Source organism: Falco peregrinus, chromosome 19, assembly GCF_023634155.1.
Source record: "Falco peregrinus isolate bFalPer1 chromosome 19, bFalPer1.pri, whole genome shotgun sequence".
NCBI lineage: Eukaryota > Metazoa > Chordata > Aves > Falconiformes > Falconidae > Falco > Falco peregrinus.
The window spans coordinates 2158206-2181438 of record NC_073740.1 but is presented as its reverse complement, the minus strand read 5'-3'; the positions used below and the strand labels follow the sequence as shown (position 1 = coordinate 2181438).

General features: G+C 57.1%; 2 protein-coding genes across 3 annotated transcripts in view; both read left to right on the top strand.

The window, feature by feature from the left end:
• The first annotated feature begins 5632 nt into the window (after nt 1-5632).
• DNAJC22 (DnaJ heat shock protein family (Hsp40) member C22) lies at nt 5633-8687 on the top strand. 2 transcript variants are annotated; one of them, XM_005235296.4, is made up of 3 exons: nt 5633-5690; nt 6723-7596; nt 8451-8687. In XM_005235296.4, exons 2-3 carry the CDS (start codon nt 6814-6816, stop codon nt 8628-8630), a joined length of 963 nt encoding a protein of 320 aa, XP_005235353.3. In that variant the 5' UTR covers nt 5633-5690; nt 6723-6813; the 3' UTR covers nt 8631-8687. The 2 variants fall into 2 exon arrangements, with proteins under 2 accessions (XP_005235353.3, XP_055647982.1); XM_055792007.1 differs by lacking the exon at nt 8451-8687 and adding an exon at nt 7811-7969.
• Nucleotides 8688-9539: 852 nt separating this feature from the next.
• Nucleotides 9540-23233, top strand: part of SPATS2 (spermatogenesis associated serine rich 2) — a 31608-nt gene continuing 17914 nt past the window's right edge. The window contains 2 exon segments of the mRNA XM_055792391.1: nt 9540-9943; nt 18985-19308. Coding sequence (XP_055648366.1) covers nt 19284-19308 — 25 coding nt within the window. The 5' untranslated portion in view covers nt 9540-9943; nt 18985-19283.

The following is a 23233-nucleotide window of genomic DNA, read 5'->3' as shown; positions in this document are numbered from 1 at the left end:
GATCGGGGCATGCATGTGTTGGGACATGCGTGTGTATTGGGACATGTGTGTGGGTTGGGACGTGTGTATTGGGGTACGCCTGTGTGTTGGGACACGCATGTGTATTGGGACACATGTGTGTATTGGGGCATGCGTGTGTTGGGTCATGTGTGTATTGGGGCATGCATGTGCGTTGGGATATGTATGTATCAGGGCATGCGTGTTCATTGGGACAGATGTATGTATTGGGGCATGCATGTGTGTTGGGACATGCATGTGTATTGGGGCATGCGTGTGCATTGGGACAGATGTATGTATTGGGGCATGCATGTGTGTTGGAGCATGTGTGTGCATTTGGGCATGCACATGAGTTGGGATATGCATGCGGATTGGGGCCTGCATGTGTTGGGACACGCGTGTGCATTGGGACATGTGTGTGGGTTGGGACGTGTGTGTATTGGGGTATGTGTGTGTTGGGACATGCATGTGTATTGGGGCATGCATGTGTGTTGGGACATGTGTGTATTGGGGCATGCATGTGCATTGGGACATGTGTGTCTATTGGGACATGTGTGTGTTGGGACATGTGTGTGTTGGGATATGTGTATATCAGGGCATTTATGTGCATTGGGGCATGCATGTGTTTTGGGACATGCATGTGTATTGGGGCATGCGTGTGCATTGGGACATGTATGTGTATTGGTGCATGTGTGTATTGGGACGTGTGTGTGTTGGAATATGTGTGTATTGGGGCATGCATGTGTGTATTGGTGCATACATATGTGTTGGGACATGTGTGTGTATTGGTGCATGTGTGTCCATTGGGACATGTGTGCATATTGGGGCATGCATGTGTGCTGGGACGTGTGTGTATCAGGGCATGTGTGTGTTGGGACGTGTGTGTATGGGGGCATGCGTGTGCGTTGGGGCTCATGTGCATGGGGATGTGCACTGGGACATGTATGTGCATGGGGACACGTATGTGCATGGGGACACATATGTGCATTGGGGCACACATGTGCCTCAGGACATACATGCACGGGGCGTGCGTGTGCCCCCGGCGCTGTGCACGGACACGCGCGGGGGCGGGCAGGGCTGGCTCAAGGCCAAGGAGCCTCCGGCTCAGCTGCCTGCAGGGAGGGGAAGGCAGGAGGTGGCCCCGGCCGCTGTCCCCGCGTGTCCCCAGCCGTGATCCCCGTGTGTCCCCGGTCATGATCCCCGTGTGTCCCCGGTCATGATCCCCGCATGTCCCCAGCCGTGATCCCCGTGTGTCCCCGGTCATGATCCCCATGTGTCCCCAGCCGTGATCCCCGTGTGTCCCCAGCCGTGATCCCCGTGTGTCCCCGGTCACGATCCCCGCGTGTCCCCAGCCGTGATCCCCGTGTGTCCCCGGTCATGATCCCCATGTGTCCCCAGCCGTGATCCCCGTGTGTCCCCGGTCACGATCCCCGCGTGTCCCCAGCCGTGATCCCTGTGTGTCCCCGGTCATGATCCCCATGTGTCCCCAGCCGTGATCCCCGTGTGTCCCCGGTCATGATCCCCGTGTGTCCCCAGCCGTGATCCCCGTGTGTCCCCGGTCGTGATCCCCGTGTGTCCCCAGCCGTGATCCCCGTGTGTCCCCGGTCATGATCCCCATGTGTCCCCAGCTGTGATCCCCGTGTGTCCCCAGCCGTGATCCCCGTGTGTCCCTGGTCCTGATCCCCGTGTGTCCCCAGCCGTGATCCCTGTGTGTCCCTGGTCATGATCCCCGTGTGTCCCCGGTCGTGATCCCCGTGTGTCCCCAGCCGTGATCCCTGTGTGTCCCCGGTCGTGATCCCTGTGTGTCCCCAGCTGTGATCCCCGTGTGTCCCCAGCTGTGATCCCCGTGTGTCCCTGGTCATGATCCCCGCGTGTCCCCAGCCGTGATCCCTGTGTGTCCCCGGTCATGATCCCCATGTGTCCCCAGCCGTGATCCCCGTGTGTCCCCGGTCATGATCCCCGTGTGTCCCCAGCCGTGATCCCCGTGTGTCCCCGGTCGTGATCCCCGTGTGTCCCCAGCCGTGATCCCCGTGTGTCCCCGGTCATGATCCCCATGTGTCCCCAGCTGTGATCCCCGTGTGTCCCCAGCCGTGATCCCCGTGTGTCCCTGGTCCTGATCCCCGTGTGTCCCCAGCCGTGATCCCCGTGTGTCCCCAGCCGTGATCCCTGTGTGTCCCTGGTCATGATCCCCGTGTGTCCCCGGTCGTGATCCCCGTGTGTCCCCAGCCGTGATCCCTGTGTGTCCCCGGTCGTGATCCCCGTGTGTCCCCAGCTGTGATCCCCGCGTGTCCCCAGCCGTGATCCCCGTGTGTCCCTGGTCATGATCCCCGTGTGTCCCCAGCCGTGATCCCTGTGTGTCCCTGGTCATGATCCCCGTGTGTCCCCGGTCGTGATCCCCGTGTGTCCCCAGCTGTGATCCCCGTGTGTCCCTGGTCCTGATCCCCGTGTGTCCCCAGCCGTGATCCCCGTGTGTCCCCAGCCGTGATCCCTGTGTGTCCCCAGCCGTGATCCCTGTGTGTCCCTGGTCATGATCCCCGTGTGTCCCCGGTCGTGATCCCCGTGTGTCCCCAGCCGTGATCCCTGTGTGTCCCCGGTCGTGATCCCCGTGTGTCCCCAGCTGTGATCCCCGCGTGTCCCCAGCCGTGATCCCCGTGTGTCCCTGGTCATGATCCCCGTGTGTCCCCGGTCGTGATCCCCGTGTGTCCCCAGCTGTGATCCCCGTGTGTCCCTGGTCCTGATCCCCGTGTGTCCCCAGCCGTGATCCCCGTGTGTCCCCAGCCGTGATCCCTGTGTGTCCCTGGTCATGATCCCCGTGTGTCCCCGGTCGTGATCCCCGTGTGTCCCCAGCCGTGATCCCTGTGTGTCCCCGGTCGTGATCCCCGTGTGTCCCCAGCTGTGATCCCCGCGTGTCCCCAGCCGTGATCCCCGTGTGTCCCTGGTCATGATCCCCGTGTGTCCCCAGCCGTGATCCCTGTGTGTCCCTGGTCATGATCCCCGTGTGTCCCCGGTCGTGATCCCCGTGTGTCCCCAGCCGTGATCCCTGTGTGTCCCCGGTCATGATCCCCGTGTGTCCCCAGCCGTGATCCCCGTGTGTCCCCGGTCATGATCCCCGTGTGTCCCCAGCTGTGATCCCCGCGTGTCCCCAGCCGTGATCCCCGTGTGTCCCTGGTCATGATCCCCGTGTGTCCCCAGCCGTGACCCCCACGTGTGGGGCCGTGGTCCCCGCGTGTCCCCAGCGGTGACAGATGCCTCAATCGCACGAAGGCTCCGAAAATCGATGCTGGCCGGGGCTGATCAATGGCACCAATTACACCTACAAACAGGGGCTCGGCGGGGGCTGGGGGAGCCCCCACCCCCTCCTCGGGCTGGGGTACCCCGAGACCCCCCCAGGGCTCTACTGCAGCCCCCAGCCCTGCTGTTTCCAAGGCAACCGGGGGGCTCCAGCCCCCCCTCGCCCCCCGGCCCCGCTCACCGAAGGCAAATTTGACATTTCAAAATCCAGATACTTAAAAAAAATCGATGGGGATGTGAGACCCCCGAGCCCCCCCCCGGTCGATTGAATGGGGGGGCGGGCACAGCACTGCAGCTCGGGGTCCTGGCAGCTCAGAGAGGGGTCTGGCACCCACCCAGGCCAGGGTGCCCCCCCCCGCATGTTGGGGCTGGCGGGGCTGGGGGCAGCGGAGCGTGGGCGGGGGTCCCCAGGGACCCGCTGTCAGGGAGGCAGCCAGGCGGGGTGGGCAGCGCGGGGGGGGGGGGGCGCTGTCAGCCCGCCCTGATGGGCAGCCAGCCTGGGGGGGGGCACCAGCATCCTGGGGGGCTCCCCAGGGACCCAGCCATCCCAGCCTTTTAATCCCCCCCCCCAGCTTTGCCCCATTGCAGCCCTGGGGGGGGGGGGGGGGCAGAGGGGGGGTCCCCAGCCAGCCCCAGGGCAGCAGTGAGCAGGGGGCGATGCACCCCCAAAACTCGTCCGGCCGCACCGCCTGGGGGATGTAGAGCTGGGGGGGGGGGTGTGCAGCCCCCCCGGGCCTCGCTAAGGGGGGTTGAGCCCCCCCGGGGGGGGCGGGGGGGGGGTTGCGGTTTGGTTAATAATGGATGAGGCCAAATTGCTGCCGCAGCCGGTTAATCCTGGCAAACACGGCGGCGGCTGAGCAAACAGGGGCTGCGGGGAGTCCGGGGGGGCCCCGAGAATCCGGGGGGGCCCCGAGAATCCTGAGTGACCCTGGAGAATCCGGGGGGGGCCCTGGCACCGGGGAGGGGGGGGGGTCACAGCCACCGGGCAGCGGGTACCGCAGTACCAGGCACTGTGGTGTGCTGGGGGTCCTGCACCCCAGGAGAGGCGGGGGGGTGGGGGGTGGGGTGGGGTGGGGTAGGGGGGGGGTGGGGGGGCACCCCGTTTGCCCCCCCAGCTGCCTGTGGTGGTGCCGTGATGCCGGCGCGGTGATGGTGATGCCAGTGTGGTGACACCAGCATGGTGCTGCCAGTGCCATGATGCCAGCGCAGTGATGCTGGTGCCATGAAGCCCGTGCCATGATGCCAGTGTGGTGATGATGGTGCCGTGATGCCAGCGCAGTGATGCCAGTGTGGTGATGCCAGTGTGGTGATGCCAGCGCAGTGATGCCAGTGTGGTGATGCCAGTGCGGTGATGCTGGTGCCATGATGCCAATGCCATGATGCCAGTGTGGTGATGCCAGCGTGGTGATGCCAGCACAGTGATGCCAGTGCCATGATGCCAGCATGCTGATGCCAGTGCCGTGATGCCAGCGTGGTGATGCCAGCGCAGTTATGCCAGTGTGGTGATGCTGGTGCCATGATGCCAGTGCCGTGATGCCAGTGTGGTGATGCCAGCACGGTGATGCCAGCACAGTGATGCCAGTGCTGTGATGCCAGCGCAGTGATGCTGGTGCCATGATGCCAGCGTGGTGATGCTGGTGCCATGAAGCCCGTGCCATGACGCCAGTGCCGTGATGCCAGCGTGGTGATTATGGTGCTGTGATGCCAGTGCAGTCATGCCAGTGCGGTGATGCCAGTGCCATGATGCCAGTGTGGTGATGATGGTGCCATGATGCCAGTGCCGTGATGCCAGCGTGGTGATGCCAGCACAGTGATGCCAGTGCCATGATGCCAGCATGCTGATGCCAGTGCCATGATGCCAGCGTGGTGATGCTGGTGCCATGAAGCCGGTGCCACGATGCCAGTGCTGTGATGCCAGCATGGTGATGCCAGCGCAGTGATGCCAGTGCTGTGATGCCAGCGCAGTGATGCTGGTGCCATGATGCCAGCGTGGTGATGCTGGTGCCATGAAGCCCGTGCCATGATGCCAGTGCCGTGATGCCAGCGTGGTGATGCCAGTGTGGTGATGCCAGTGCTATGATCCCAGTGCCATGATGCCAGTGTGGTGATGATGGTGCCGTGATGCCAGTGCAGTGATGCCAGTGCGGTGATGCCAGCGCAATGATGCTGGTGCCATGATGCCAGCACAGTGATGCCAGTGTGGTGACGCCAGCATGGTGATGCCGGTGCCATGATGCCAGTGTGGTGATGCCGGCCATGATGCCAGTGCCGTGATGCCGGTGTTGTGATGCCGGTGCCGTGATGCCGGTGTGGTGATGCCGGTGCTGTGCCCTTTGCCCGGTGACGTGCCGGGGCAAAGTCTGGCGGGGGGAGGGGTGCCGCTGGGAGCTCCGTGGGGAGAGGTGGGTCAGGGCAGGCTGGACCCCCACCAGCATGGGGGCTGGGGGGGGCTGCGGGGGCTGAACTGGCCCCACGTGGGCTCAGGGGACCATGGGTGGGCTTAGGGGGACCATGGGTGGGCTCATAGTGTGTTGGGTGGGCTCAGGGGACTTTGGGTGGGCTCACAGGGTGCTGGGTGGGCTCAGGAAACCATGGGTGGGCATGCACCCATCCTGCGTGGGCATGTGAGGCCCTGGGTGGGCACATACCGGTCCTGAGTGGGCACGTGGGACCCCAGGTGGGCACACAGTGGCCCTGGGTGGGCATGTGGGACCCCGGTTGGGCATGTAGGACCCTGGGTGGGCACATACCGGTCCTGAGTGGGCTCGTGGGACCCTGGGTGGGCACGTGGGACGCCGGGTGGGGCATGTAGGATCCTGGGTGGGCACATACTGATCCTGAGTGGGCATGTGGGACCCTGGGTGGGCACATACTGGTCCTGAGTGGGCACGTGGGACCCCAGATGGGCACACAGTGGCCCTGGGTGGGCACGTGGGACCCTGGGTTGGCGTGTTGGACCCCGGGAGGGCATGTAGGATCCTGGGTGGGCACATACTGATCCTGAGTGGGCACATGGGACCCTGGGTGGGCACGTGGGATCCCAGGTGGGCATGTAGGACCCTGGGTGGGTACATACCGGTCCTGAGTGGGCATCTGGGACCCTGGGTGGGCACGTGGGACCCTGGGTGGGTACATACTGGTCCTGAGTGGGCACGTGGGACCCCAGATGGGCACACAGTGGCCCTGGGTGGGCATGTGGGACCCTGGGTGGGCATGTGGGACCCCGGGTAGGCATGTAGGACCCTGGGTGGGTACATACTGATCCTGAGTGGACATGTGTGACCCTGGGTGGGCACGTGGGACCCCGGGTGGGCACACAGTGGCCCTGGGTGGGCACATAGGACCCCAGGGTGGGCACCCAGGTCACTGGAGGGGTCTGACACGGTGCGGGACAGCGTGACCTGGGGTCCCTGACTGCACTGCCCATCCCGCAGGGTGCTGGATGCTGGGGCTGTGCTGGTGCCCACCGGGGCGGTGACCCCCCTGGGCAGCCCTGCCGAGCCATTTGCCACAGCCGGTGGGAAGATGGCCAAGCGGCTACTGGTGGCCTACGGGCTGTGGGCACTGGGGGGGCCACTGGGGCTGCACCACATCTACCTGGGCCGGGACAGCCACGCGCTGCTCTGGATGCTGACGCTGGGCGGCTTCGGCGGCGGGTGGCTCTGGGATTTCTGGCACCTTCCTGGCTGGGTGGCTGCTGCCAACGGGGCTGGGGTCCCCAGGGGTCCCCAGGGACCAGCCCCCAGCCCCCTGCGCCTGGTGGGGCAGGTGGTGGTGGGGATGTATTTTGGGCTGGCGGCGGCGCTGGGGCTGCCCTGGGTACCGGCACTGTTGGCACAGCCCCTGGCCGTGGGGCTGGGGGTGCAGCTGGTGTCCTCGGTGGGCGACCAGACGGCGGAGGCACCCAGCACCCTGGCTGCAGCCTTCCTCACCTCCCTCCTCTTCCAAGGCCGGGTGCTGGCGGTGCTGCCCACCAGCCTGGCCGCCAGCCTTGTTGCCCACCGGCACCGGCGTTACAAGCCCGGTGGGATGCCACGGCCGCGGCTGGCGGCCCGGCTTTACCACCTAGGCTTGGCATGCCTGGCCTTCGCCGCCCCGCTCGCCTGCCGTGGGCTCAGCATCACCGCCGGGGTGCTGGGCACCATCCTGGCTCTGCCCCGTGCCACCATCGAGGTGCTGCTCCTGCCCCTCCGTGCCACCCGGCTCCTGGCAGAGATCCTGGGCTTCACCGGTGGCTCCCCGGCACGGGAACGCGGTGCAGGATTGGAACCCAGCAGCTGGAGCCAGCGGCAGCAGCAGGCGTATGAGGTGCAGGATGCGGTGCTGGGTACCCAGGGGTACCAGGGGGATGCTGCACTGGGAGGGGGGGGGGGCATTTGGTTTGGATGCTGCCATGCCCGGAGGGGGCATCGCTTCTTTTTGGGGTCCCCTGCAGTGGCTGAAGGCTCACGCAGCCCCACGCATGGCCCTGGGGGGGGGGGTCTGGCAGGGTCCCACCCCAGCGCATCTCTCTGGCCCCCAGGTGCTGGGTCTCCCAGTGGGCTCTTCTGAGGTGCAGGATGCGGTGCTGGGTACCCAGGGGTACCAGGGGGATGCTGCACTGGGGCGGGGGGGGGGGTTGGGTTTGGGTGCTGCCATGCCCGGGGGGGGCACCCCCTCTTTTTGAGGTCCCCTGCAGTGGCTGAAGGCACACGCAGCCCCACTCCTGGCCCTGGGGGGGGGCGTCTAGCAGGGTCCCACCCCAGCGTGGGGTTTTCCGAGGTGCAGGATGCAGTGCTGGGTACCCTGGGGTACCAGAGGGATGCTTCACTGGGATGCGGGGGGCATTGGGTTTGGATGCTGCCATGGTCAGGGGGGGGGGCACCCCCTCTTTTTGGGGTCTCCTGCAGTGGCTGAGGGGGATGGGGCACCCCCTTTTTTTGGGGTCTCCTGCAGTGGCTGAGGGGCGGGGGGCACCCCCTCTTTTTGGGGTCCCCTGCAGTGGCTGAGGGGCGGGGGGCACCCCCTCTTTTTGGGGTCCCCTGCAGTGTCCGAGGGGGGGTGGGGCACCCCCTCTTTTTGGGGTCCCCTGCAGTGGCTGAAGGCACACGCAGCCCCACGCATGGCCCTGGGGGGGGGCGGTCTGGCAGGGTCCCACCCCAGCGCATCTCTTTGGCCCCCAGGTGCTGGGTCTCCCGGTGGGTTCCTCCGCCGAGGACGTGCACCGGAGCTACCGGGAGCTGGTGAAGGTTTGGCACCCGGATCACAACCGGCACCGGGGCGAGGAGGCGGAGCGGCGCTTCATCCAGCTTCAGGAAGCCTACGAGGAGCTGGTGGGACCCCGGAGGGCGGCGGGGGGGTGATACCGCCCCGGGGACCCCCAGCCCGGGTGGCGATGGTGAACACGAGGTTTGGCTCTTGCTGCGACTTCGTTCCTCGGTGCGATGCACGGCGGGGGGCCGGGGGTGCACGGGGGTGGGGGTGCAGCTGTGGCACGGGGGTGGCTGCGGAAGTGATGGATGGGGGCTTGTGCACACGGTTGCACGGAGCTTGTGCACACCGTTGAACATCAGCTTGTGCACGCCATTGCATGGAGCTTGTGCACACCGTTGCACGGAACTTGTGCACACCGTTGCATGGGAGCTTGTGCACACCGTTGCAGGGAGCCTGTGCACACCATTGCACATCAGCTTGTGCACACCGTTGCACGGGAGCTTGTGCACACTACTGCACATCAGCTTGTGCACACCGTTGCAGGGAATTTGTGCAAACCATTGCACATCAGCTTGTGCACACCATTGCACGGAGCTTGTGCAAACCATTGCACAGGAGCTTGTGTAAAGCATCGCATGTGAGCTCATGCAAACCATCACACAGGGCCTTGTGCAAACTGTTGCATGGAGCCTTGTGCAAACCGTTGCACTCGAACTTGTGCAAACCATCGCACACGAACTCGTGCAAACCATCGCACGGGGCCTTGTGCTAATTATTGCACAGCGGTCTGTGCAGACCCCAGTACCCCCTGGGGGCGAGGCGGGGCGGGACCGGCCCGGGGCGGGGGGCGGTGGGGGCGGAGCGGGGCCGCGAACCGGTGGAGCCCCGACCTCAGCCCCTGCCGCCCCCCATCTTCGGGCATTCCCCGGAAGGCGTTCGGGTGTTTCCGCTGCAGGGCGGTGGCTCTCGGCAGTTTCCGTCCACGTTCGGCACCAGCCGCCCCGCCCCGTCCCGCCCATCGCAGGGGCGGGGAGGAGAGGGCCTTGGCATCGCCGGATTCGATTGGCTCTGGGCGGAAGTTGGCCACGCCCTTCTCGCACGCTGGAGGTGGGACCGGGCGGGGCCTTCGCCGTGGCGTCGGCTGGGCCGCTTCGCCATTGGCTGGCAGGACACCTCCCTCCGCGCGCCCAGGACTGCCGCTCCGCCCCCTCATTGGCCAGGAGCGCTCAGCCCTGCCCCCGCGTCGCATCTGAATGGCTGGCGGAGAAAGAAGGGCGGGCCGAGCCTGGCCTTTCCCGGCTTGTTATTGGCTAACTCACTCAGGAGGGCGGGCACGGTGCGGAGGCTTCGCGTCGCCATTGGCCAACGATCGGTGGCTGAGCTCCCATTGGCTGTCGCGGGTTAAGGGGCTCTGCCGGGCCGCGGCCCCCACCTCCTCCCCGGTGCATCGCGGCGGCCTGAGGTGAGGGGGGGGGGGGGGCGGGGGGCGGCCGGGTCCCGCCGCTGTGGCCGGTGAGTGCGGGGAGCCCGGGGCCGCGGGGCCGGCCCGGAGCGAGCAGGGGGGCCGGGAGGAGGGTTGTCGGCGGGGGAAGGCGCAGCCGAAGGCCGGGCCCGGGGGTCGGGAGGGGCCTTGTAGAGGGGAAGGGGGAGGCCTGAGGGGCCTTGTGTGGGGAAGGGGGGTCGGGAGGGTCCTTGTCGGGAGAAGGGAGGGGGCTGATGGACCTTGTGTGGGAAGGGGCGGTCGGAGGAGCCTCGTGTGGGGAAGTGGGCTGAGGGGCCTTCCTTGTGAGGGGTAGGGGGCTGTCGGAGGGGCCTTGTGAGGCGTGGGGGGCTGTCGGAGGGGCCTTGTGAGGCGTGGGGGGCTGTCGGAGGGGCCTTGTGAGGGGTGGGGGGGGCGTCGGAGGGCCTTGTGAGGGGGTGGGGGGGCGTCGGAGGGGCCTTGTGAGGGGTGGGGGGGGGCGTCGGAGGGGCCTTGTGAGGGGTGGGGGGGGCGTCGGAGGGGCCTTGTGAGGGGTGGGGGGGGGCGTCGGAGGGGCCTTGTGAGGGGTGGTGGGGGGGCGTCGGAGGGGCCTTGTGAGGGGTGGGGGGGGCGTCGGAGGGCCTTGTGAGGGGGGGGGGCTGTCGGAGGGGCCTTGTGAGGGGGGGGGGGGGCTGTCGGAGGGGCCTTGTGAGGGGGGGGGGGGCTGTCGGAGGGGCCCTTGTTGAGGGGGGGGGGGGGCTGTCGGAGGGGCCTTGTGTGGGGGGGGGGGGCTGTCGGAGGGGCCTTGTGTGGGGGGGGGGGGGCTGTCGGAGGGGGCCGTGTGGGGGGGGGGGGGCTGTCGGAGGGGCCTTGCTGGGGGGGGGGGGGCTGTCGGAGGGGCCTTGTGAGGGGGGGGGGGGGGCTGTCGGAGGGGCCTTGTGGGGGGGGGGGGGCTGTCGGAGGGGCCTTGGGGGGGGGGGGGGGGGCTGTCGGAGGGGCCTTGTGGGGGGTGGGGGGGGCGTCGGAGGGGCCTTGTGAGGGGTCGGGGGGGCGTCGGAGGGGCCTTGTGAGGGGTGGGGGGGGCGTCGGAGGGGCCTTGTGAGGGGTCGGGGGGGCGTCGGAAGGGCCGTGGGGGGGGTCGGGGGGGCGTCGGGGGGGCTCTGTGGAGGAGGGAACCACCTGGGGGGTGGGCTAGGAAACGGGGTGGCAAGAGGGGTGCTGTGTGGGGAAGGGGGGTGCCCTGTGCGGGGTGAAGGGGGTTTGGGAGGAAAGGGTGGTAGTGAGGGGGGCTGGGGAGGAGTGCACCCCGCGGTGCCCCCAGCGATGGGGAGGGGGCAGCCAGCACAGGCCGGGGGGGGGGGGGGAGTCGGCCCAGGGAGGGGAGTGGGCCCGGGGGGGGGAGTGCAGGGGTTGCAGTTGGGGTGGAGGTGGGGGCAGGCAGGGGAGGCTGCAGAAGGAGGTTTGTGGGTTGGCCTGGATGAAGCAGTGGGAGGTTTTTTGGGGGGTAAAGGGGTGTGGGGCAGCCCGTGATGAGTCAGGGCGACGGGGGGAGAGTGTGGGGGGGGGCGGTCAGCAGTGTTAATCCATTATTTATGCCGCAGCCGGTACACGCACAGAGCCCAGCTCACCCATTGCTTCCACCCGCTGTCCCTTCATCCCGGCCTCTCCTCCTGTACCGACCTGGCTCGTAAATCCCAGGGGCAGGGATCTTCTCCCGGTGTTCTCGGAGCTCTTGCTCTGTGGCCTTTAGCTCTTACTGTAACACAAATAATTAACGAAGGAGGATGAGGAAAAGCAGGCTGAGTTGCAAAGAGGGAAATGATATTTTTCCCCTCTACCTCCACAGGGCTCTTTAGCACACCTAAAGCTTGGCTTCTCCCCGCCCCCATCCACTCGGGATTTTCTCCATGAGAAAGCAAGCCAGCAGTGAATTAAAGGTTGGCTTCCAGTGCTTGGTCCCCACATTTTTTTTTTTTTTTTTCCCCCGTTGGTGCTCATCGGTGCTGTTCTTGTTTTACCTTTGATGATCAGCAGAAAGAGGCGTTCATGTATCCGCAGAGGGAGCTGTTGCAGAGAAGTTGGGAAGTCGCCTTGCCCGCAGAGACAAGCTGTGATTCTGTAGGAAGGAAGGCGAAGAATAAGATTTTTGTTGGGTTTGGAAAGGGGAGAAAAACCTGTGAGGGGTGTGGGATTTCTTTCTGAGGGTGCCTTAATGGTTCCCCCTGGTGTAATCTTCCTCCTTGGCCATAACTGAGGGGTGATGGTCAGATCAGTTCTCTTGCAAAGCAGCTTGCCATCATCAGGCTGTCAGAGGAGCTGATGCCCAAACAGAAACAAAAGCCTCTGTGTGGAACCTTTGTTAGTTGATGGGAGGTAAACTGGGAACAATCGCCAGAAAATTCCCCACCAACTACCTGTGGGAGCTGTTGCAGCCTCCTGCTAGAGCCTGGTAGCTATTTTCTTGATTTTGAGTTCTTTTATGACTACTTTTCGCTAACTTTGCTGCATTTCCCACTCCGTTAGCTCTGGCTGCTGCGTCTTTCTTTGGGGGTGCTGGAGTTTTTGAGGTTTTTTGCCTTGAAAGTTTGCAGGCGTGGAGCATGTTGCTGTACTCTCAGGGTCTGGGACTTTGTGCTTCCTAAGCAGGACTTGCTCATACATGCTGGAGGAGTGCTGTTAAGCAGTCTGGCTGGAGCGTGAGCCTGAATCCAGGAGGTTTTTGGGATCTGGAGGAGGTCTGGGAGAGCAGAAAGGGCAAGTGGGCATCAGTGTTTGCTGTGGTGAGTGACCGTAGCTGGCACCCAGCTTCTGGCATCCCTCATAACCTGCTGGGGGGTGGATGGGGTGTGGGAGCGCAGCCTTGGCTGCGCTGGGATTGAGGAATAAAGGTGGAATCTCCCCAGAAGTGCCTACGGTCAGTGTTGGTGCTGCCTCCTGAAAGGTGGAGGGGAGGAAGCGTGGCTCTGACAGCGCTGCAGCTTCTCCTCGCCCTCCGTACCGCCAGCCTCCTAAACTTTCTGGCGGCTGGGGAGCGTGGGACGTGCCCCCTGGGGTCCTGCTGGGGTCCCCTGTCACCCTCCTGCCATCACACAGTGTTGCTCTGAGCTCTTGGTGCTCGGGGCCTCGGTGTTTTATTTCCTTTATTGCAATACTCCGGTCAGCACGTCGTTTGTGTGCGGTGGGCCAGCAAAGCGCAGGCAGCCCGTCTTAACTCGGGGACACGATGTGCGTGGAAGTTGCGTGTGCCTTCAGCCGCTGTTCTATACGTGACATATACGTGGCCACAGCCGTGTCTGCTGAGGTTACTGTTGTCTCAGCTTTGGCAAACTAAAATCCACTTGCAGGAATTGTCTGCTGCATAAGGATTTTTTTTTTTTTGTAGTTGTAGCTTACTCTTCAAGGGGCGTTTAAATATTTTATGATTTTTCTGAGCCATGCAACCCCCAAGCAGAAGATTCTTGTTGGATTCAGGACAAAGGAGCTCTAAAGGTGATCTTGCAGTCTGAAGGGGATAAAGCTAGGTACTGCGTTTTTTAAAAAAAAAATAATAGATCTGGCAATTAAACTATATGGCTTGCTTTTAATATTTTCAAGCTCGCTCTTAGGATAACGGACCTGGAGATTTGCTGTAATCAGAAAAAGCTGTGGCAGAGGGAAGATTTCCAGTAGGACTACAGTAATGCCATTCACCCCTTTTAAACTGGGGGAGGTGAAGGATTTTTTTTCACCATTTAGAGTAGAGCAATGAAAGGTGTCATCTCCTGCAGTATTTGCCATTTTTTTCCTTCCTTCCTTTTCAAAATCCTCTGATGTTTAGATACATGGGATAAAAAGGTAAAAATATATCTGAACGCCATGTGTTTATCCATAAATATAAAACAATTCTTGGCAAGACACCGAGGCTCTTCCAGATCACAACGCTGGCAAATACGATCTAAAAATAGCAGTGGTGCACGCAGAATTACACAGGACAAACATACATGTGCAAGTTTCCATCGCAGCTGTTCCCGCCTGGGCAGGCTGGTTAGGAAGGGATACGGAAAGCTTGGGATGGATGGAGGGAGGACCAGAAGACAAAGTGTGAGGAGATCTTTCCTTCAGGAAAGCAAAAATCGGTGTCCAACTCCAGAGCGTTTCAGTGTTGTTCAATTGCTCCGCTTGCATCGCTGTGTAAAGCGTCAAAAATCCCACCAGCAATTCCCAATACCTGTTTTTACCTGGAAAGTGAGTATGGAAAACAGTGCCTGACCAGGAATCCAAGAACGCAAAACTCGGTGGTCTGCTCTTTTATCTTGTTTAAGTATTTGTAAACACACTGAGTGGGGTTTTGTAGCATCACCTGAATGGGTACCAGGAAGGTTTTGTCACCTGAAATCTGTAGTTTTACTTCTTTGTGCTGCAAAATGATGCACAATTAGCTTACAAGAGGTAGATGTTTGAGAATAGCTAATGCCCAGTCGTGCTCTGCATAATGCATTTGGTGAAAGAACAATAAATGTGTGGATTTAAACAGAATATAGACAGCTAATTATCTCTGAGGTTAAATGCTCAGTTCATTCTTGAGGAAATACTGGGGGGAGGAAAAAAAAAAAAACCCACCCAAACCCCAAGAGTGATATTAAGGAACTATTTCCTCCCCCCCCCCCCCCCCCCTCCCCCCAGTCCTAAAACGGTTCTTTTGTAGTGTACCATTTTATGAGCCTTCATCCAGCACCATGAAAGGATTTGGCCAGGGTAGAAAAAGAAGCTTTGTGCAGGCAGGGATTTGGCGGTGGGTGCTGGTATTAGACCTTCCCGACCTGCGCTCCGTGCTCCTCCTTCCTTGCCTGCTCTGACCGAGCCATTGTTTGCTGGAAGGAGCTTCTGAAAACCGATTGTCTTGGGGGGGGGGGGGGGAGAAAAATGAATTACCCCCCCCGGGTTACTGTCTGGCTTGTGCCACGCTCACTGCTGAACAGTGTGCTTGCTTCCTTTCAGATGCAGCGTAATAAAGCTGCCTGGCTTTAATTAAAACGCTAACCTGATGTCTTCCGTGCTCTGGTCCAGGGCAAAAAAAAAAGTTAGTTCTTCAAACAGAAACGGCCGAGGCATCTGTGGAACATGAGGGATGAACAGGCTTATTTTGCTCTGCTGTAACTTAACAGGTATTTGTTGAAAAAATCTTAGGGTTTCGATGCTGTGGAAATTCCCCAGGGATTCCGCAGAGCTCTGGGAAAAACCCGGCTGTGCTTGTGCCCTGCGTTAGGGCCGGCAGCACCCAGCAAAGGCAATAAGAATTTGGGATGTCGGCGTGTTCCCTTGTGCAGCGGGGCTATTAAACTTGCTCCTCCAAGCTGTGTTCCGTGACAGGTAGAATAAGTTCCTGAATTTCTAGTGTAATAGTCGCTTTTTTTTTGTCAGGAGATGCTATAAAATTAATTCCCTTCTTGCGTGAGTGCATTATGGGGGGGGGGGGGCGGCGGCACTGCTTGTAGATAAATACCTGGGTCCTCTGAGGTGCTGAAGTCTCGGAAAATGGATTTTTATTTGAGAATGATTATAAATTACAAACAGGACAATTTATTCTACCGAAATGCTGTTGTGTGTACTCACAGGGACGACTCTTACGTGCTTGATCAACAAGATTAAAATAGCTTGGGAAGGGACTACTTAACGCAAAAGCCAATTAGCCAGATGCTACTGTACGGTGTGAATTAACGCTCCAGCTGGGCACGAGGCTGCGGCTGGGGAGAACCCACCGCTTGCCCGAGATCCCAGCACCAGATTTATCTATTCTTCAGAACTCCAGATTTCTCAGCGAAAGCACCTTCCACAGACTAATAATAACAATAAAACAAAAATCCAGACAAATTTTTCACTCTTCATCATCTTTTCCTTCAAATAGGGAGCTGTTGGTCCCGAAAGTTTACTCAAATAATCCGTCTAGACGGAGCAAACCAGTGCTGCGAGTGGGGGATTTTGAAGTTGTTTCTTTTTTAACTCTCTGTCTGTAAAATTCCAAATGTTTTCCTTCATGAGACGGAATCTGCCGGTAGTTGTGCGTTGAACAATAATGCGCCTTTCCCGCGGGATTTGGGATTTGGAAAAGTTTGCCGTTACCGGCTGAATGCAGGCAGCTCGGGGAGGAGCTTGCTTGCTCTGTAACGGGAGGGAGTTGGGTTTCCGCGGGTTATATTGCTCCCCTGTCAATTCTGTTAGAACCACGGTATTTTATTTTAATCCTGCAGGTAGATTTCTTGCCGGTGTTGTCTTGATGCTTTACTGTTCCTATAGACGCGTACGGTGCCCTGTATAAGCCTTATATCGCCCTTAGCTGGAGGAGCTCACCCCTCTTAACGAATTTATTTGGATTTGTGTTAACTTTTACTATTTTACCAGTCTTAAAAATTTCCGCTTGGGTTTTAAAAAACCCTCCTGTGTTTTACAGCCTCCCCCCCGCCCCCGCCCCCGATCTGTTTAAGGTTCCTGGCTAATAGCCGCGGTGAAATTTCCAGCCGATGGGAGACTCGGAGGTAAAGGCAGGTCGCACCGCAGCCTGCACCCTGATTCTGACATGAGCCAGAGCTGCTTCGGATTCTCTGGCTCTCGATTCTCACCACAGGGTATATTGGATGAAATATTAATTGCATCATCAAGGAGCAAAGATTTGCTGTTTTCTACTCATCAGATACATCAGTGGGGTTTTGTTTCCCATCCATTATTTTATTACTTTGCTGCTTTGACTTTAGCTTGCCAAGGAGTAATTCAGAACCTGTTCTATGTTGTTTGCTTTCCCCCCAAGACTTAATTACTGTTCATTTTTCTCCTTTGAAGTGGGTACAACTATATTTCTCGGGTGATAAGGTGTAATGTTTTTCAGGCTTTTTGAGGTTTCCTGATAACTTCTTTACTGGCAGCTTTTGGGTTTGTGTGGGTTTTTTTGGTTGGTTTTTTTTCCCCAGTTTGTCTGTTTTACAGGCTCTGTCTGAATGAAGTGTTCTTGCAGATATTTGCTTTTGGGGACGTACATGCAGAGGCGGTTTTGAAATGTTCCTTTGTTTCATGAATTAAGTTTGAGGCAACTTGAGGGAGTTCAGGTAAATGCTCTCAAGTGGGATGTTACAGCTTTTTGTCACTACCTGTGTGTTTCTGCGCTCCCTCCAGATTTAAAGCATGCCCGTCTTTATTTTAAAAAAATGATATTATAAAGACTACTCTAAAGCACAGGTTTGTGAGCGTGGGTTGGTTGGTTGGTTTTGAAAACTCTTGAGCCATATATACCAAAAATATTTGACTCTGGCATCGTGGGTCAATGTGGTAAACACTTTCTTCGCGACCCAATGTTATCTTAAAATCGCAGGAGGTAACCGGAGGTTCCTGGCAGCTGGATGGCCACGCTGCCGAGTGTTTCCTGGTCGTGGACACAAAGCAATCAGGCAGGGAAGTGAAACTCGGGTGTAATCGTGCAAACCAAAGCACATCGGCCCCACCAGCACGGCCGGCTGAGCTCGACCTGCCAGCAGTCTCCAGGCGTCGAGCTCGGGAACCGCTCGCATCCCCATACGGCAGCTTAATCCTTCGCTCAATTCTTCGGCTTCTCTATTTTATTTTTTTTTGAGCAGAGCTTTCAAACGGCACGGGTTTTACGAGGTGGTATTTAGCGCCTCAAGGCATCAAAACGAAGGAAAGCGTTTAATTCAGAGAGCTGAAGGCAGCAAGGCAGGAGTTTGTAATCGCCTCTTGTTTTGGGACTGTTTGCAGGTAAAAAATTCTTTTGCACAGTCTTTTTTTTTTTTTTTTTTTTTTTTTTTTTTTTTTTGCACAGACAGCGAGCAAATCAGCCTCAGATTTAGATCGCTGCGGTCACTGGTTAGAAATAAGTTTGGAACTCCTGGGGAGCTAATAAAGGGAAATTCTAATGATAGGAAACGTCTATTTTTAAATCAAAATAAGCTCACGGTGATAAACCCTGGGGCAGTGTCGCCGGGTGGCAGGAGCCTTGCTGCATTCCTCAGCCTGGTGAACCGTATCCCTAAAAATAATCCTGATCCTCGGGGTGGATGGGAGTTGAACTTCTAATTAATAATGGAGCAAATGAGATGCGTGTTTCTCAATGCTGGCGTTTCCTTTTCAAGAGCCTGTGCGTTTTGCTAAAATGTACAAGGTCTCCTGATGGATGTTTACTAAAATCTTTTGCAGCGTCGGATACCTGTGTTTTACGTATTAAAATTGCAATTTTTTGTGGTTGGTTTTTTTTTTTCCCCTGCTTGATTGTGAATACGTTGAGGTTTTGTCACAGGGCCAGATCCTTCCCTGGGGTTAAGCAGGTTTGCCGTGGCAGAGAGGTCTCTATTGTTTCCTCACCTTGCGTATAGTGTTGTTCTTTGTTTAACCTGTCATCCGACTTGATGTGGTGCCTGCTGCCCCTGCTTTCCCCGGCTCCTTAAAGGAGGAACGCGACGAAAAGACACGTATGTAACGCCACGCGGAGTTGCCCCTGCGCCGCCTCGGTGGGGGAGGCTGGTGTTTTGTGTTGAAATAAGCGGTGAAAGCGTTGAAAATGGCTCGTGCTGGCAGCAAAGTGAATTTTGCTTTTTCCCTGGGATGCTGGTTGCGTTAACACACGAGAGATCTGAGAGTTCGTCTTGTCACCGAGTGTAGGAACCACTCTGCCCGCTTTGTCTGATGGCTCTTAGTCCGTAAATGTGGTGTTTGTGTTAGGGTGGGTTTTTTTTGTGTGTGATGAGTTCTAAACCTCCCCGGTTCTACCTCGTGCGTGCTTAAGTGACTAGTGTCTTTGAATCGAGCCTGTTGAAACCATACCAAGTCTGTAGGGATCTTGTGGCTTTATATTTAATGTCACTTTTTTCTGGCTAGTTGTTTCACCACACCTTCAAGCAAAATACAGATTTTTTAAAATTTTTTTTTTTTTTTTTTTACTCTTAAAACCCGTGAGCAGGACAACTCTGACAAGCTGGGAGGCTCGGGGTATACCTTGGCTAGTACAGTAGCAATTTTCTTATTTCCTTTCTTTTTTTTTTTTTTTTTACTACTTTCTTTTTCAGAACCAGATACCAACTGCTGCAGTCAGGAAGCCTGACAAGAAGTTGCTTTTCAGAGGAAAGGAGCTGTAGTGCTCTGCTGGCCTGTCAGCAGATTTCTGACAACTCCAGACCCCGTTTGCCCTTGCAGCTGGGATTTTGCTGTCCCAAACCAGCTCTCTGCTGTTTCCCGCATTGATACAAGGCGGTGCGTGGATTGCAACTGCCAGCTACATTGTTCAAGGGCGAGGACTCTTATTATTTCTTCTCCCCACCCCCCTCCCCGCTCCTGTATAGCTGACGGTTAGAGCAAACACGCCGAGATGTCTAAAAAGCAAAATACAAAAGGTAAGATGCACGTGAACGTGGTATCATCAGATGTCAATAACCAGTGCTATCGATTCCAAAGTTATCAATTAGGAAAGGGGTTAATTCCTTTCGCTGTACTCCTTTCAAGGCTGCTGATGTCCCTTGACAGCTTGTTGTCGCTCTTTTAGTGACATCATATAACCTGTTGGATTTTGTGACATTTTTAGTAGCATTTCAGTCGTCCAGCTGGACAGTTCTGATTTCACGAGTTCCTGTATAAGGTTAATATCGCATCGTTTTCCCAGTCAGACCAGGAGGGGGGTGGTGGTGGTGGTGTTAGATTTAACAGTTGAAGAGTTGCAGAGCCAAACTTTTTTTATTTTCCTGGCGTGCATCCTGACCTCGGGGTACGGTCAGGATGGATTTGAGGGGTGTCTGGGTCCCTCATGGGATTAATTCCAGCACAACTCGTGCTCCTGAGGCAGCCCTTGTCCGCCCTCTCGGTGCCCCGTGTGTGCCAGGCTTCCAGGCCAGGCTTCTGTCCTGGACTTGCTTGTCCTGTCTGTGGCAAGTGCTTGCCAGGAATCCAGTTTGGAAAGAAGCGGAATCAAGTGGAATCGAGGTGGGATAGCTCAGCTCGGGTCCTGGCCTTTGGGGATGAAATTCAAACTAGACCCAGTTCAATCTTTTTCCTTCGAGGCGGGCACAGAGGGGCACCGAGCAAGTTTGAGCGAAGCTTTTTCCCTGGCTTTGTCTTCAAACGCACAGGCCGATTCTCCCGTTTCTGCCGTCGCATTCTAAGTGGCAAAGCCATTCTTGTGTCAAGCAGCTTATTTCAGGGAGGGATCTTATTTGTCGTGTGCGAAACATTAATTCCAAAGTGTGTGTGTTGTGAGGGGAGAAGGGGGGTTGAGGGTTACGGTTTTCTTTTTATTTGAACTGACTACTAATTAATAATTTAAGGCGAATGGGTTTGACAATTCATGTCCTCTACCTCAAGAGAAGAGCTTTTGTTCTCTGTAGATTTTTTTTTTTTTTTCCTAGCAGCTTTGGCATAGAAACGGTGTCTACCTGAGGAGCCCAGCCGTCCTTTGACAGCTAGATCCATGCATGATTCAAAGCAATTAGTAACGGTTATGGAAATTACTGTATAAGATAATTTTTGAGTGATTTTTAAAATGCACTATTTTGTACCTGTGCTCTCAGAAGCCTCAGCCCAAGTCATTAAGAAATTGGCTTCTCTCTGCCGCTGCTGGAGCCCAGCAGTCATCGGTGCTGAGTTCAAGGTGTGTTTATCTAGAGAATGAACGGGTCTGGGTAGGTAGGGGAACACCAAGAGAGATCTATAGGGGACAAGAGGGGAGGGAAAACACGGGGGGCTCTTACTCTGAGGGGCTTCAGGGGGTTGGCAAATCCCCAGCCGAATGAGAGAGCTGGGGCGCAGTCGCCGCTCTCGGTGCTGTTCGGCAGAGTGTGTCGTAGAGAGAGCCCGCTGGGAAGCGCTGGCATGTATTGGGTTCCTAAAGAAAAGTAAAGGGATCTCAGACATAAATATTTGACACCGAGCAGGAATGCAGAGTAGGCTTTTAATTCGCTCTGCCACCGGGGATATAAAATACGCGCTGCTTTGTTAAGCAGGCTCATCTCCAGTCCGCGTTGCGGTGGCAGTGTGGACATAAGGGAAGGTGAGAGTTAAAAAAGCTGCAGACTCTTCTGGCTGTGCCCTGTCCTCTTTAGACTGTGATTGAATTTTCAATTACTACTTTTCTGCTGCTCTAGAATGTTAATGTAGTCAACAAATATTTTTCCAGTCCTCTGTAAAGGAGTGTACCTTGGACAGGTAAGGAATGTCTTTTTGGTTTCTTTTTTTTTTTTTTTTTTCCTGAAAGCAAAACAAAACCCCTTTGCAGTGTAACAAAAGGCTGCTGAGAAGTGCCGAGAGATGGGGAACGAGACAGACCTATTTTTAATAATGCAGCAGTTTTGAAACCAAATCAGAAGCCCACCTGTTTCTTAGAAGTGCCACAGAACAGAGTGAACATCTGAACTACTCAGGAGGGTATTTTTAAGCCTTCTGAAAATGCATATGCAAAGGTTGGGCACAGAATCATGTTCTACTCCTGAATGTTACTGGCTGTAAGTAACTCTTTACTCCAAAGATCTGTGCTGAGGAGAAAACAGTTCAATCTGTAAACCAGTCATGTAATTATCCCCATTCAAAATCCAGCGGCGTGCGTCCACACGTAGGTCCGTGTCTGGGTTACACTGGATGGCTCGTTTCAGCTTGAGGATATTCTAGAAGGGGTAATGTAGAAATTTGAAGGAAAGGTGGACTCGGGGATGCCAGATCTCTAAACAGATACTTCCCCAGAGTCTCGTAGGTTTGTTGGTTTGCTGCTATCTCGGATCCTTAGCGCTTCTGTTTTTCTTTCCCCCCCCCCCACGAAGCGTGTGCGCTCCCTCTCATCCCCCCTTCTGACTCGATTAATTGATTTGAGTGAAAGCAGCCACCAGGCTCAGGAATGACTGGCGACCCCAGGATACAAAGCAATCACATAAATCTTGTTTCCATCGGATATCAGCCGCGGTTTTAGGCATGCCAGGATCCTGAATAAAACAGCGCTCGGGTTCCTACTCATCTGGATCCATCAGGGAGCCATTTCAATTGATGGAAAACTCTCCTACGTGGATTTGGTAAAGGCGAAAGGTCTGCGGCGTCGGCCGCTGGGGAGGGAGGGTGTCAGCTGGAGCAGGGACCCCGAGCCTTTACAAACCCCCAAAATGTGTGAAATTTTATTTGAAGCTTGTACTTTGTTGAACAGCGTTGTCCGTCGAGCAGAAGATCCTGCTCTGCAGAAACCAGGTTTGCAGATCGGGGTGGTGGCAAACGATTTTCTCCATCTGTGTCCGGAGAGCTTGTAAACTGGGCAAACTGGGAGGTTGTGGAGTTCCTCTGCCAGGCAGCGCTCGCCGTGAGAAGATGGCGAAAACGTAGAAGGGCGAATATTGAGCGTGTGTTCTGTAACCTGATAAATGGGATCCTGGTTCCTGGGTGAGCTGGGGTGCGGTACGAGGACGCGGGTGATGCCGGGAATTCCTGGGAACCTCGGCTGCATCGCTCTGCTGAGTGTGATGCTCTGGAAGTGCGTGGGTTTTCAATTTTTATTTTATTTTTTTTAAACTTGTAGATGGAAATTAGATGGGAGGGGGAAGACTGCCCCGCAGTTTGAATTACCTTGATGGCTCTCATTTGGCTGGGCTGCCTTGGCTCCGCTGAAAGAAAACCCAGTGCCTTCCTTGGCTGCCTGCGTCCAACGCAGCAGGCGGAGCGCCGGATCGAACGGCAGCAGTGGGAGCAGCCAGGAATGGCAGCGTGCCAGGGCGGTAACGCCACGGGGGCAGCGAGACCCCCGCCCCAAGCGCTCCCCCTGCCCCTGGGGAGCAGGATGGGTGCTTGGGAGAGCTGCATCCGTGCTGCATCCGTACGGATTCCTGCCCTTGCAGGAAAACACCTGCAGAAACCCCCAGTTTTACGGGCATGTTTCAGTTGATTTGCAAGAAGTTTTATTGGGTGGGTTTTTTTTTTTACTCCATATTGAATTTATTCTTTTTATCCCACTCTTCCGATTCCTTAAATGACCGTGGCCTTCCGCTGGGAAGGTTAGCCTGGCATTATCATCCGAGGGCTAAACTCTCCCACTGCCATCCAGCTCCTGCTGGAGATCGGATGCCTGGGAGGTTTAATTTCCTCACCTCAGAACAAATTCTTCCAGTTGTGAGTCCCATTTCTCGCCTGCGTAGCCTTGTTCTGGCCGCAACGTGGCAAGTTTTTTTTTTTTTTTTTTTTTTTTTTTGTAACTACGCCTTGGCGAACCAATTGCTTTCCTATATTGAGTTTGGAGCGAGAAGGCGGTGTTGTGTGCTTGAAATTTGTTTGGGAAAATAAGAAAAAGGGACGCTTTGT